This window comes from Entelurus aequoreus, linkage group LG01, assembly GCF_033978785.1.
Source record: "Entelurus aequoreus isolate RoL-2023_Sb linkage group LG01, RoL_Eaeq_v1.1, whole genome shotgun sequence".
NCBI classification, from domain to species: Eukaryota; Metazoa; Chordata; class Actinopteri; order Syngnathiformes; family Syngnathidae; genus Entelurus; species Entelurus aequoreus.
The window spans coordinates 26,925,108-26,938,432 of NC_084731.1; the positions used below are offsets into that span (position 1 = coordinate 26,925,108).

At 38.1% G+C, this 13,325-nt stretch overlaps 1 protein-coding gene across 1 annotated transcript in view; it reads left to right on the top strand.

Moving 5' to 3' along the window:
• The window catches only part of LOC133650015 (dysbindin-like), a 32,620-nt gene extending 20,368 nt beyond the window's left edge, over positions 1 to 12,252 (top strand). The window contains exons 3-5 of the mRNA XM_062046765.1: positions 4,804 to 4,956; positions 5,045 to 5,188; positions 6,431 to 12,252. Coding sequence (XP_061902749.1) covers positions 4,804 to 4,956; positions 5,045 to 5,188; positions 6,431 to 6,660 — 527 coding nt within the window. The 3' untranslated portion in view covers positions 6,661 to 12,252. The remainder of the gene's footprint in view (positions 1 to 4,803; positions 4,957 to 5,044; positions 5,189 to 6,430) is intronic.
• Positions 12,253 to 13,325: the final 1,073 nt, after the last annotated feature.

Below are 13,325 nucleotides of genomic sequence, written 5' to 3' on the forward strand. Positions count from 1 at the left end.
GAATAAAGAAAGGACGCTCTAAGAAAACTGTTGACAGGAGCAAGATGGAAACAAAAACAAATACGGACAACAAGAAGGAGTCTTTGTTAAGTAAAAGACTGACAGAAAAACCAAAGACATAGCCTGTCGTGGTTCATCCATCTCTCTTGAACGTAGTCACATTATTTGGGAGCATTGCGGCGTTTCTAAAAACAGATGACTTTCCCATGTGAACAGCTCTTATCTAAGGTCACCGAGGTTGTTTGAGGCAAGGGAAAACCACATCGATCATGGTGCTTCAGTAGGGAAAAAGACCTGGAATAAGGAAGCAAAATCAATCCTAGGATATGCATCTGTAGCTAACCTTTAGTTCTGTATGGGCTACATCATTTAAGTAGGGGCAATCAATGATGCAATCAATCAGGGCTAACTGAGCTTTAAAACTCCAGGATACACACTTAAAGATGAACACATTATTTGGAGCATGCTGCTGAGCAGACACTCTATATAACTTATGTCCGTCCGACACCATATTTCCCCTTTATCTAATTAAGCTCATCATTCTAAAATCATCAATGACAAACTGTTTATGTATTGTATGGATAAACATGAAGGGTTTAGTTTAGCCTCTCCGATCATATGAAACACATACACTGACAAAAAAAATGTCTACGTTTACAGTATGTGCGATCTACAAACCCCTGAAATAAGAACCCCTAAAAATTTTATTAACTGCGTATTTGCTCAGGTACAGCTCTTTTTATTACCAAATATGTGTTATATGTGTTTTATGTTGCACGATTGCGCCAAGAAAAATTCCTAGTTTGTGAACCTGTTCTCAAACAATGGCAATAAAACTATTCTGATTCTGATTAAAAAGTCCAACACATTTCAATACATTTTTTGACCTCCAACTTTAGTCTGTGTACGATTAATCTTGCAGTTATCTTGGTCGTTGTGCATTAAAGTCATGTTCTTTCCAAATAGGCTCTGCAGCATTCGAGGCAAACTTGCATATGTCGCTCAAAATTGTTAATTACTCAAACACCTTCCTCTTTGGTATTTTAAAATCAAGATATTGCACAGTACCATACTTTCTAAACTTCCCAAATCCAGTAAAAAAAATTTGTTTATATCATGTCTTTTGGATCATGTTTTGTTTTGTTTAGTTATGTTTGGTTTTTGGACTCTTTAGTTTCTGTTTACGCTCCATTGTTTTTGTTTCCATGACAACCCATTAGTTTTCAGCTGTACTCATGTCACGCACCTCTCACTGTTATTTAAGCCCGTCTTTTTCTGTTGATCGTCCCGGTGACATTATCCTTACTACCTCTGCTACTTTTTATTCCAAGCCATTGTTCCCTGCACGGTTTTTCATTCCACAGTAAGTGTTGTATATCTCATGTTTATAGTTTTTGCCTTTGTGCAAGTTTTTGTTTCATTAGCCAAGTTTTTGTACTTCCGCCTAGTGCGCGCTTTTCGTTTGTTCTTTTTGTTAGTGTAAAAATAAACATGTCCTTACCTTCATGCCTTGCCCACGCCAACTTTCCTTTGCATTCCGGGAAAACACAACACCCCAAGGTCCACGTATTGACAGTTTATTGATGGAGCATGACGGCACCGAAACTATCTGAAAATTTGCTTGCACCACAGTATATGATTTGTTAGAGAAATAATGTAAGCCTCTATTCAAAATTAGTTTTCCTTGGTTGGTCAAATTATGTCGGGGAAGACTGTTGTTCCAATATGTCATGTAAAAGTCAACAACTCGTATATCCTGAAAAAGAAATGAAGCACAATTAAAATGAACAGATTTATTCAAATATTTGAAGGTTCAGTTTTTTTGGGTTACCTTGTACAACATTCATACGTAAAAATTTTTTTTTTTTACTCATTCACACTACTGTGCAGGTTCACATGTGAGCTGGAGCCTATCCCAGTAGTCTTGTTGTAGTCAACAGTCAATCACAGGGTTCATATGGACAAACAACCATTTAACCTAAACGTCATTGGTTTTGCACTGTGGGAGAAAACCAACTAAAACACAGGGGGAACATTTAAACTTGACACAGCTAAGCACATTAAGGAATGCACATTTGCACAAAATTGTTTAGGATACTGGTGCAAACATTGTTGTAATGGTGAATGCCTAACACAAGCAGAACATTTGCAAATACTTGCATACCTTTTGAGACGAGAGGGTATTCAACATCTTTGTTGAAAAGTGGGCCGTGTATCATTGTACATGTACAATCTAAATAGACCTGCAGGTTATCCTATCAAGAATTGAAAATACCAAAAGCAGCAGGCACAGGACATTGATACAACATTGATTATACATCCAAGTCCTTTTTAAAACTGACTTTGAAACACTGTTGCAAAATAGTTGTATTTGTAAATTGAGACAACATTGATGTCTAACGTTGGATCCACGTGGTTGGTTGGGAAATGACAACATTACGAAGGCCAAGTTAAAGTCAGAACCTGAAAGTGAATAAACGTTGTCAAAAAGCATGTCGTTTCAACGTTGTATTTGTGTTGTAGAATAATGGTTGAAAAATGACCAAATTTCAAAGGTTAAATCAACGTCGGAACCCAACATTGATTAAAGGTCGTCAAAAAGCATGTTGTTTCAACGTTATGTTTGAGTTGCTCTACGTCAGGACTTAATTCAACGAGTTCTCAATGTTGTTTTAAAGTCTTGTGCCTGCTGGGTAATACTAAACCTTTTCATTCTTGGACCTACTCGATGCAAGTACCGTATTTTCCGGACTATAAGGCGCACTTGAAACCTTTTTTTCCCCCTCAAAACTCGACAGTGCGTGGCGTGGCGTGGCGTGGCGAAGTTGGTAGAGTGGCTGTGCCAGCAATCGGAGTGTTGCTGGTTACTGGGGTTCAATTCCCACCTTCTACCTTCCTAGTCACGTCTGTTGTGTCCTTGGGCAAGACACTTCACCCTTTGCCTCTGATGGCTGCTGGTTAGCGCCTTGCATGGCAGCTCCCGCCATCAGTGTGTGAATGTGTGTGTGAATGGGTAAATGTGGAAATACTGTCAAAGCGCTTTGAGTACCTTGAAGGTAGAAAAGCGCTATACAAGTACAACCCATTTATCATTTATTTATTTATAACCCGGCGCGCCGAATGTATGGAATAATTCAGTTTTTTCTTACTGACCTCAAAGCAATTTTATTTGGTACATGGTGTAATGATAAGTGTGACCAGTAGATGGCAGTCAAACATAAGAGATACGTATAGACTGCACTATGATGTCAATATGACTCAAGTAAACAACACCAACATTTTATATGTTCCATTGAAACACACGGCGTTCATCATGTTCAAACATCTATCAAAAGGTTTTAGTACGACTTTGGTAAGCCATGAAGACGCACCGCTTGATGTGCTTCAACATAAGAGTATTATTATGGTGTGTGTATAAGGAAAGACATATTATCTGACGTTTTGTTTCGCATTATTATGCAAAAGCAACTTTTCTTACCTTCTGGTACCTGCTGATCTGTATTTGGGATCTGCATAAATCCTGAAAAATTGCGCGCGTCCGCCTTTGTAGTCCGTGACGACTGAGACAACAAGGAACTGTTTTCTATTTAGAAAAAATAATAATAACATGACTCCTTTAATGCGCCCTATAATCCGGTGCACCTTTATATATGAAAAAAGATTAAAAAATAGAACATTCATCAGCAGTGCGCCTTATAATCCGGTGCGCCCTACGGCCCCGGAAAATACGGTAAGAGTAAAAAAAGTGTTATGGTCTTCCCTAAGGTGTCACTAAATGTATTTTACACTTTATAACTGTCCTTTAAAAATATGGTGAAGAGTCAGCATACTTGCAGTTTCTGTGGTGATTGTCCATTATAATTGCATTATGTGATCTGGTACTGAACACATTCAAAACAAAGATTTGGACTATAGATTCAATGAAAACAAGCAGAGGGTAACAACATTTGGGTAAACAAAGAAGTACTAATTAGGTCAATCAACCAAACCTAACCCCCCCGCACCAGCCCCCTCCACATCCTACCCCCGAATTGTAAATAATGTAAATAATTCAATGTATATACTCTGATGATTAACTTGTGTGATGACTGTATTATGCTGATAGTATATATTTATACCATGAATTGATTAACGTGGACCCCGACTTAAACAAGTTGAAAAACTTATACGGGTGTTACCATTTAGTGGTCAATTGTACGGAATATGTACTGTACTGTGCAATCTACTAATACAAGTCTCAATCAATCAATCAAAGGTCACACAAGCCAAGGAACTTCAACTTGCAGAAAAAGACAGGACCAAAAACAACGCTTTTGGACTGATAACAAGTCTCTCTGTGCTTCATAAAATATCGATTCAATAATCTGTCAGGCACAAAAAAATCTGAGTATTTTCCTTCCTGCCTGACGGAAGAAGTACCTGTGCCAATGAATCATGCTGTCACTCCAAACAGAGCAGAGTTGAAGTGACAGGACGTAGACGCTGCAAGGTTATGAGTGGACTCAACTCATGGAGAAATTGTGCAGAGACATCACTGAAGACGTCAAACTAATTGTTATATACAGACTACATCTTTATTGTAAATGAACAGTTCAACAATGTTTAACTGGACTTTCTTAGATTTAGACTTGAAGACAGGAAGAAGACCTGTCAGATTTGTTAGACAGGAAGCCGCAGAAATATTCCATGTTGGAGAAATCTCGAACTTCCTTTTGTCTCTTGATTGATTGTACGGATAAACTTCCTTTTAAACATAGATTCGACAAGACTAGTTATATTAACCTTCATGTCTGATATCTTCAGCGGAGCCAGAACGGGGCCAGAGGATCCCAGATGTGGACACAGCCCATCAGCTTAAACTCAAAGAGAGGCAGCGTTTCTTTGAGGAAGTCTTCCAGCATGACGTGGATGCCTACCTGTCCTCGGCCCACCTTTCTATTAGAGACTACACAAGACGTGAGCTGAAATGGCAGCATTTCCGCACACATTTCCACAGACATGCACCTAGTACCTAAAATGTTTTCATTTTCTGCTCTCTTTGAAGCTCCAATCGGCAGCATCTCATCTATGGAGGTGAATGTGGACTTGCTGGACCAAATGGAGCTGATTGACATCTCTGACCAGGACTCTTTGGATGTCTTCTTGAGCTCTGGAGGAGAAGACAACCTCTTGAACTCCACAATGCCTGGTAATGCAATGGGTTGTATAAAGCATAACATAAAACAGGGGTGTCAAACGTACGGCCGAAGAGGTTATAAGTTTGTTAAGTATAAAAATGAGTGGACATTTTTGAATGAAAGAAACTGCACCGCAAAAACTGAAATCTAAGTAAGATTAAATATCTCAAATAAGGGTGATACTTGCTTATTTTCTGTCGGATTAGATAATTATTCTCACTAAACAGATTTTATGTTAGAGTGTTTCACTTGTTTTAAGGGTTTTGGTCCTAAATGATCTCAGTAAGATATTACAGCTTGTAGCTGATATTTGATGACCTATTATGAGTAAACCATGCTTGGAACTAGAATATCAACTGATGCAAAGCTGTGTCATTAACACTCACAAGTATAAAACTACTTTTTTAAAGTAATAATTTCTTACTTCAAGCATGAAAAAAAAAATCATGATGCCGAGCGCATATCATTATTTTAAGATAATGGCACTAGCATTTACTTAATTTAAGAATATTTTTCAACATATTGAGCAAAAAGGTCTAATTTTTTTTTCTACCAAGAAAAGTACACTTGTTATTCGTGAGAATATACTTATTTTAAGGTATTTTTGGGTTCATTGAGGTTAGCTAATTTTATTTGTTTTGGAAAGTCTTGACAAGCCGAATTTTCTTGTTCTATTGGCAGATAATTTTGCTTAGTTCAAATAAAACACCCCTAATTTTTGTAATTTTTTTTCTTGTTTTTGAACACTGACTTTTTGCAGTGTGCTGTTCTAAATGTGTCCACTAGATGTCACAATAGCAATTCTTTGTATCTTTGTAGATTATGCTACATGTGTAAAAAAAAATGTTAGTGCACCAGTCGAGGAAAATTAGCAAACTACATAAATAACATCCTGCAATTTGATTTTGATATTATTTTTTCTATCTTAATAGATTGAAAATGAAGTTGACTGATGAACATAATTTATTCAGAATGTATAAATAACGAGAAATAAAGATAGAATACTATTAACCGTAACATGTAAGTGTAAAAAAAACCTCCAACAACATTATGATTTGTACATTTTCAGAATGTGCGTGTTCTATTTTTAAACAAAGAAAAACAATCTGAAGTTGTCTTTATTTTTAAGTTATCGTGCCGTGATTGGGAGTAGATTTTTCTCCATGTGGCCCCCCATCTAAAAGGAGTTTGACACCCCTGACATAAAAACATCCCAAAAACAACTCTAAGATTTCTTTCTTTCTGACTTCCAGTCAATGGGAACAACAACCCTGAGGGAGCAATCACCAATGGACTCTTTCGACACGTCCTTGATGGTCTTGATTCTAAATCCCGTGCATCCTCCACATCCTCAAACTCCTCTTCTGACAGTCAGGCTAACAATGCCAACATACAAAACACTTGTGGGTCTCCGCCAGAAGAGCAAGAACCACGCACCAGCACAGTCAAGCGGATAGCAGCAACCCCAGAGAGAGAGGTATAGAGAGGGACTCCATCATCTACGTGTTTGTAGAAAGTAGACTCGCCTCACCTGACCACAACATGATCTCATAAGAATCTTAACTCTACTCCACACACTCACACACGTGTACGTATCCACTTATCACCGGTGTTAACCTTTTGCTGTTTCAGGCTGGGCTTTAGGTGTGTTTTGGAGGCCTGTGAATGAGTAGATTTGATACATGTTTGTTTAGGTGCACAACAAACAGTATGGGCCTGATTTACTAAATGTTTGTGTGTACTAAAACATGTGCAAACCTGATAGCAACCGCAAAGCTGATCTACTAAACGTGTGCAAAGTGGATCGCATCTGTTAGGTGAGCAGAATAACGCAACCTAGTACGCATGCGCGGAAAATGCCTCCAGTGTTGCTTTGTGTGCAAGTTCTTCAATTTAACTTACCTGAACAATATCCAGTGTTGTGGTATTTCAATTAACTGGAATCCAGTGTGCTAGGGGCCCTATTGTAGTGAATCACACCTGAGCCATCATAAATGAATCAAATCTTTATTGGACACGGGAAAGTACACAACGTGATACAGAAAATGTTACATCAATCAAACTAGGGATCTAGATATCTGGTTAGGACACTCCTCACTCTTTTGCCTTCACCTTCATTGTCCATTCCTTTTTGGTGACTTTATATACTCTGGCCATAGGGCAGGGGTCGGCAACCCAAAATGTTGAAAGAGCCATATTGGACCAAAAATACAAAAACAAATCTGTCTGGAGCCGCAAAAAATTAAAAGCCATATTACATACAGATAGTGTGTCATGAGATATAAATTTAATTAAGAGGACTTAAAGGAAACTAAATTACCTCAAATATACCTACAAATAAGGCATATTGCTGCAATATGTACATATAGCTAGCCTAAATAGCATGTTAGCATCGATTAGCTTGCAGTCATGCAGTGCCCAAATATGTCTGATTAGCACTCCACACAAGTCAATAACATCAACAAAACTCACCTTTGTGCATTCATGCACAACGTTAAAAGTTTGGTGGACAAAATGAGACAGAAAAAGGAGTGGCATAAAACACGTCCTAGAAAGTCGGAGAAAGTTATACATGTAAACAAACTACGGTGAGTTCAAGGACCGCCAAAATTAGTAGGACAAAGTGGTGCTCTCCAAATACTCAAACCAGTGAAGCATGTTTGATATAAACAGTGTGCTTTATAACAATCAGGGAGGTTTGCGTCATGTTTGTCCTCCTACAGAAACCGTATTAAAACAAAAACTTTTTTTTTTCCCCTCATCTTTTTCCATTTTTCATACATTTTTAAAAAAGCTCCAGAGAGCCACTAGGGCGGCGCTAAATGTAGAGCCGCGGGTTGCCGACCCCTGACCTAGACATTGAGTCAGCAACATACCGTATTTTTCGTATTATAAATCGCTCCGGAGTATACGTCGCACCGGCCGAAAATGCATAATAAAGAAGGAAAAAAACATATATAAGTCGCACTGGAGTATAAGTCGCATTTTTGGGGGAAATTTATTTGATAAAATCCAACACCAAGAATAGACATTTGAAAGGCAATTTAAAATAAATAAAGAATAGTGAACAACAGGCTGAATAAGTGTACATTATATGACGCATAAATAACCAACTGAGAACGTGCCTGGTATGTTAACGTAACATATTATGGTAAGAGTCATTCAAATAACTAGAACATATAGGACATGCTATACGTTTACCAAACAATCTGTCACTCCTAATCGCTAAATCCCATGAAATCTTCTTCCTCTGTCGCTTCTAAACAACTCTGCCAACTCCAAAGGTATGCGCCGCTTCCTCTTGCCGTTTTCTGCTGCATATTTCACTACGTCCAGCTTGTAATCTGCAGTATATGATTTCCTTTTCGGTGCCATTTTGTTCAGCCCTTGTCAGTTTTTATAAGTTACCGCCAATGTTGAAATGATCCATTTTTATAGCTACGGACGTAGTAGCAAGTAGCATCCCATGACCCACAATGCACTTCTGCCATGACCCGCCCCCACCAAATTTTTATTGGTTGACGTGTGTGTGACGATTGCTGACATTCGCCTCGTCTCTTACGGGAATGAGATAAATATTATTTGATATTTTACGGTATCATAAATCGCACCCCCGGCCAAACTATGAAAAAAACTGCGATTTATAATCCGAAAAATATGGTACATGGCGGACAATAACTGACAGTCTGCCTGGCCAGTCCAAATGCATTCGCCGTTTTCCGCAGTCTTCCCTCGACAGCCAGGTAATACAAAGCACACGCTACCTTTTTTTATCACATCCACAGGAGCCCGCGTTCTTGTTGTCTCTCCTTCGACAAATGGACAAAGTTTTTCGGTAAGTAGAATCACAGCTGACCTGGACATTGGAAAGTTCTCTTGCCGTCTGAGAAGTGTTGTATCCCAAATAGCTGCAATCACTTTCTCTTAAGGTATTCATGTGTGATTTCCACAAGCGTCTGTACAGACGGAAGGAGAAACACGGGCATGTCTGGATGGCTCGCCTCCATATTTCCAGTGGTTAGCTCCGAGTTACGAAACCCAGGGGCGTCACTAGCTTTTAAGGACAGGGGGGGCTTAGCCCCCTGGAGATGCACAGGATGCGAGCGAACGTAGCGCACGAGCACAAAACTTCACAAACGGCTAACAAAGACTTAGAAATTAATCATTGTTATTATTATTATTTCAGTGGGTTTATTTTCAATGTGTGTTCAGTACAACAACAAACATGGGTTTGCACAGTGACATTTTGTTTACAGCATCAACAAGAAACAATTACTTGCATGATCCTTCAAGATACACTGAAACACAATGAAAGTCATGGCATTAGCCTCTATGTTATGCATTCACAACATAGAGGCTAATGCCACCACTTTAGCTCACAATACAATAATTGTTTGTTCCCAAATATTTTGAAGTTGCACAGATTACATTTTGGGCACATATGTGACTAAAATGGTTGTAAATTCAAGCCCTGGAAATATTACTTAATTACTTGAATTAAAGTAATATCTGGATCGGGATAATTTGGCTTGTATATAATATATTTATATATAAATATATTATGGCAAGCCGTTAAGGAAATTACATATATATGGAAGTCTGAATAGAAATGAGAAACTTTTATATATACTGTAAATAAGAAAAACTTAGAGTCTGTCTGCTGATCTGAAAAAGAGCCAAAGCTGTCAAAGAGCGGAGGGACCATCTTCAAAGTGCATTGCTGAAACAAATAATGCAAACAATAAAATGTAACTTCCAGGGCTTGAGATTAACGTAGTCCCGTCGTCCCGGGGACGGTAAAAAAAATGCACAGGACGAAATTAAATGCTCCCCGGGACGATGGCTTTTAACCTTTTTTTTTTTCTTTTTATGTATTGATTCATTTTACATTTTATATTAAATGTCTTGGTTTTTCCACCCTCTGAAAATCCTATGAAATGTTTAACAAGCCATCCTATAATAATACAACAGCTATTAATGTAACAATACAATAAAACAAATACATTGAATGATGTTTTTTTCATTATTTTAACAATAGGCTAATGTATATTACTTTATATAGATTCTACAAGAAACACAAAACTTAAAAACTAAATTATTTACAATTGCAGACACAAGGTTCTTGTTCTGCAGTGCTGTGTACTAATGTGCTTCGTACACCTGCAGGACCGCAAGCAAGGTCGCAGAGAAAATGCGGACTGGATTTTGAGTGATGTGGGCATTTTCTATATGAACAAGTCCAAGGACCGCAAGCAAGGTTGCAGAAAAAATGCGGACTGGATTTTGAGTGATGTGGGCATTTTCTATATGAACAAGTGGAATGGATTGGACACCGACGCACTAATGGGGCTCTCTATCTTACACTATGAAGTGAGGGGAAACTGAGTGAATAATGACAGGTTATATGATTATTTATTTAAACTCATATTCGGGCCACTTTATAATGAATATGTCGGCATGTATTTGTAAAAAAATAAAATAAAAAATATATTTTTTTATTTTATTTATTTTTTTAACTCCAAATTATTTAGGGGGGCTTAAGAACATTTTAGTGGGGTTGAGCCCCCCTAAAATAGGCCTAACAACGCCAATGACGAAACGGCTTTATTATGAAGCTGGCTGTGGCGCGTTCTTTCTGACATCACTTCCTGTGTGGGCCGCGGTCTTTCTGGCATCACTTCCTCTCTGAACTCAGTTTGTAAACAATCAATTAGTCCATTCAAAGCTAAGAGCCAGAGATTCAACAAAATACACGGCGCACTTACCCGTGTTAAAAAATTGTCCGAGGAGGGGACCTTAAACGATGGATTAATGTGGCTGAAACGCGGGTTAGGCTAAATAATTATTTAAGGGGTTATCTGGCTTAGTGTAGACATAGACTAAGGTGTGCAATCCATTCTGCGTCTGTCTTCATTAATACGCAAAATTTACACTGATCAAAACACCCACAATGCAGGGAGGAGAAAATGCAAATATAATTATTTTGCAGGCCAAGTTGCTTCCTTGTTATTACTCCAAACTTGAGAAGCACTGTCTTAATGGGACTTTCCTGGGTAAATAAAGGTAAAACATTTAAAAAAAAACCTGGCAGTGCCACACACGGCTGCAGGATCAGAGCGTGTCAACATTTTGGACGATCAGAAATAAATAAGGTATTAGACATAGCGTCATTCAGCAACATCATTTTATAATTTGACTGCAGCTGGACGACTGAAGGGGCTGACTAAAACAAATTCAGTTGATGCGTTTTGGTGTCCTTTAGTGTTTTTGTTGTTTATTTTTCCATAAAATATTTCTTACGTGATAAGAACTTCTATACGTATGCATTTTTTTTTTGGCATTTAGAGCAGAATAGATGCAGCCTCTCTTCAATTAACGCACCTTTGGCGGAGAAAAAGTGGTTTTAATTGCAGATGCACTTTGGACTGTGTCTAATTGTTTGTCTTGTTTGAAAACATACCAAACCCCTGCAAGTCGGAGCATGACAAGATGAATGTGCGGTAAATGTGTCTCCATGGTGACGCTTTGTACATTTCACGCAAAATCCTCATTTAAAATAAGGCGGTGTACACCACCTCCGAATTGCACACGCAGTGTTAGTAAATTGCATGCAACACACGCACTAATAGTACACAGTCTTTTATTGCACACGCTGTTCAGCAAGTGGTATTTAGATCTTAGTAAATCAGGTCCTATGTCTTCTTGACTGAACATTATGACGGACATTTTTTCTGTTCTGTGTAACAAACACGATTTAACACTGACAGGTTATTAGTTGTCCATATTGAATGTTTTGAAGTAACAATTGTCTTCCCTAATAATATAAACAATAAATTATTAGCTCAAAAAATTTCCAAAGATTATTGACTTCCACTTTCATAGAACAATTACATTCACTTTCTGCGAGGGGAATGCTGCATATAGGGAAGATGTGACAGACGTTCATGGCATCAACAAAGGGCACGTCAAAATTAGGGATGTATATCATTAGGATTTTATATGATACCCTTATCGATATTCCTTATAGATACCGGTATTTATTGATTGTCTTATCAGTACTACTTGTAATTGTTAAAATGTTTAAAATGTATTTTACATGGTGTATAACATATCGTAATTTGTATCCTATCAACAATTAGCACGAGTCATACCAAAGACTACAACAAATGGAACCTATTACCTCCCTGCTTGACACTCGGCATCAAGGGTTGGAATTGGGGGTTAAATCACCAAAAATGATTGCTCCCCTCACCTCCCAGGGGTGATCAAGGGTGATGGGTCAAATGCAGAGAATAATTTCGCCAGACCTCGTGTGTGTGTGATAATCATTGGTACTTTAACTTAATATTGGGCGGGTGTGCAGTTAAGCAAGGTGTGTTTTGATGCCACGCAAATGCGGCGTGATGGAGCGACGTCAGACGGCGACTAGAGACATTTCAGCGAATGCTATATTGTTTCTGAGCAACTTTATTATACTTCAATTTTTCACTTTGAGTGGTTTAAATGTTGGAATTCATACCAAAGAGGTCAATTGTTCCATTTGAATAGGTTTCCTTTGTTAAAAATACGCACATAATCACATTTGAAGTGTACCAATTACTTAACGAGTGTTTAGCTTTCTTCATATTCAAGTTGAACTTAAAAAGCTTTCAAAGACATTTCATTTTAACAGAGTTGAGAACCAAACCGCCATCTAAATTTTATTTTTTTTTGTAAATTGTGCAACACTAAATTGGCCCTAGTGTGTGAATGTTGTCTGTCTATCTGTGTTGGCCCTGCGATGAGGTGGTGACTTGTCCAGGGTGTACCCCGCCTTCCGCCCGAATGCAGCTGAAATAGGCTGGGTGGATGAATATTGGCCTGTGAATTACTGTACCGATGGACATTGAGGAAATATTGTCTTAAAAACTTTTGTGTGGTGTTGCTACCTTATTTGTTATTACTCCAAGCTGATAACATCCTAAGGCTGGGTGAATTGACAAAAAAAATCCAATCTCCATTATGACTTTTACATTGTTTTTAACCTGCCAGTTTAAAAAACAAACAAACTACTGTGAGTCATTAGATAAGTTTCTTTGTCATTATAAGGAGAAATCAGCTGAGAAAACAAGTCTGAGAGAAGCAAAGACCACATCTTTCCCCTTGTCT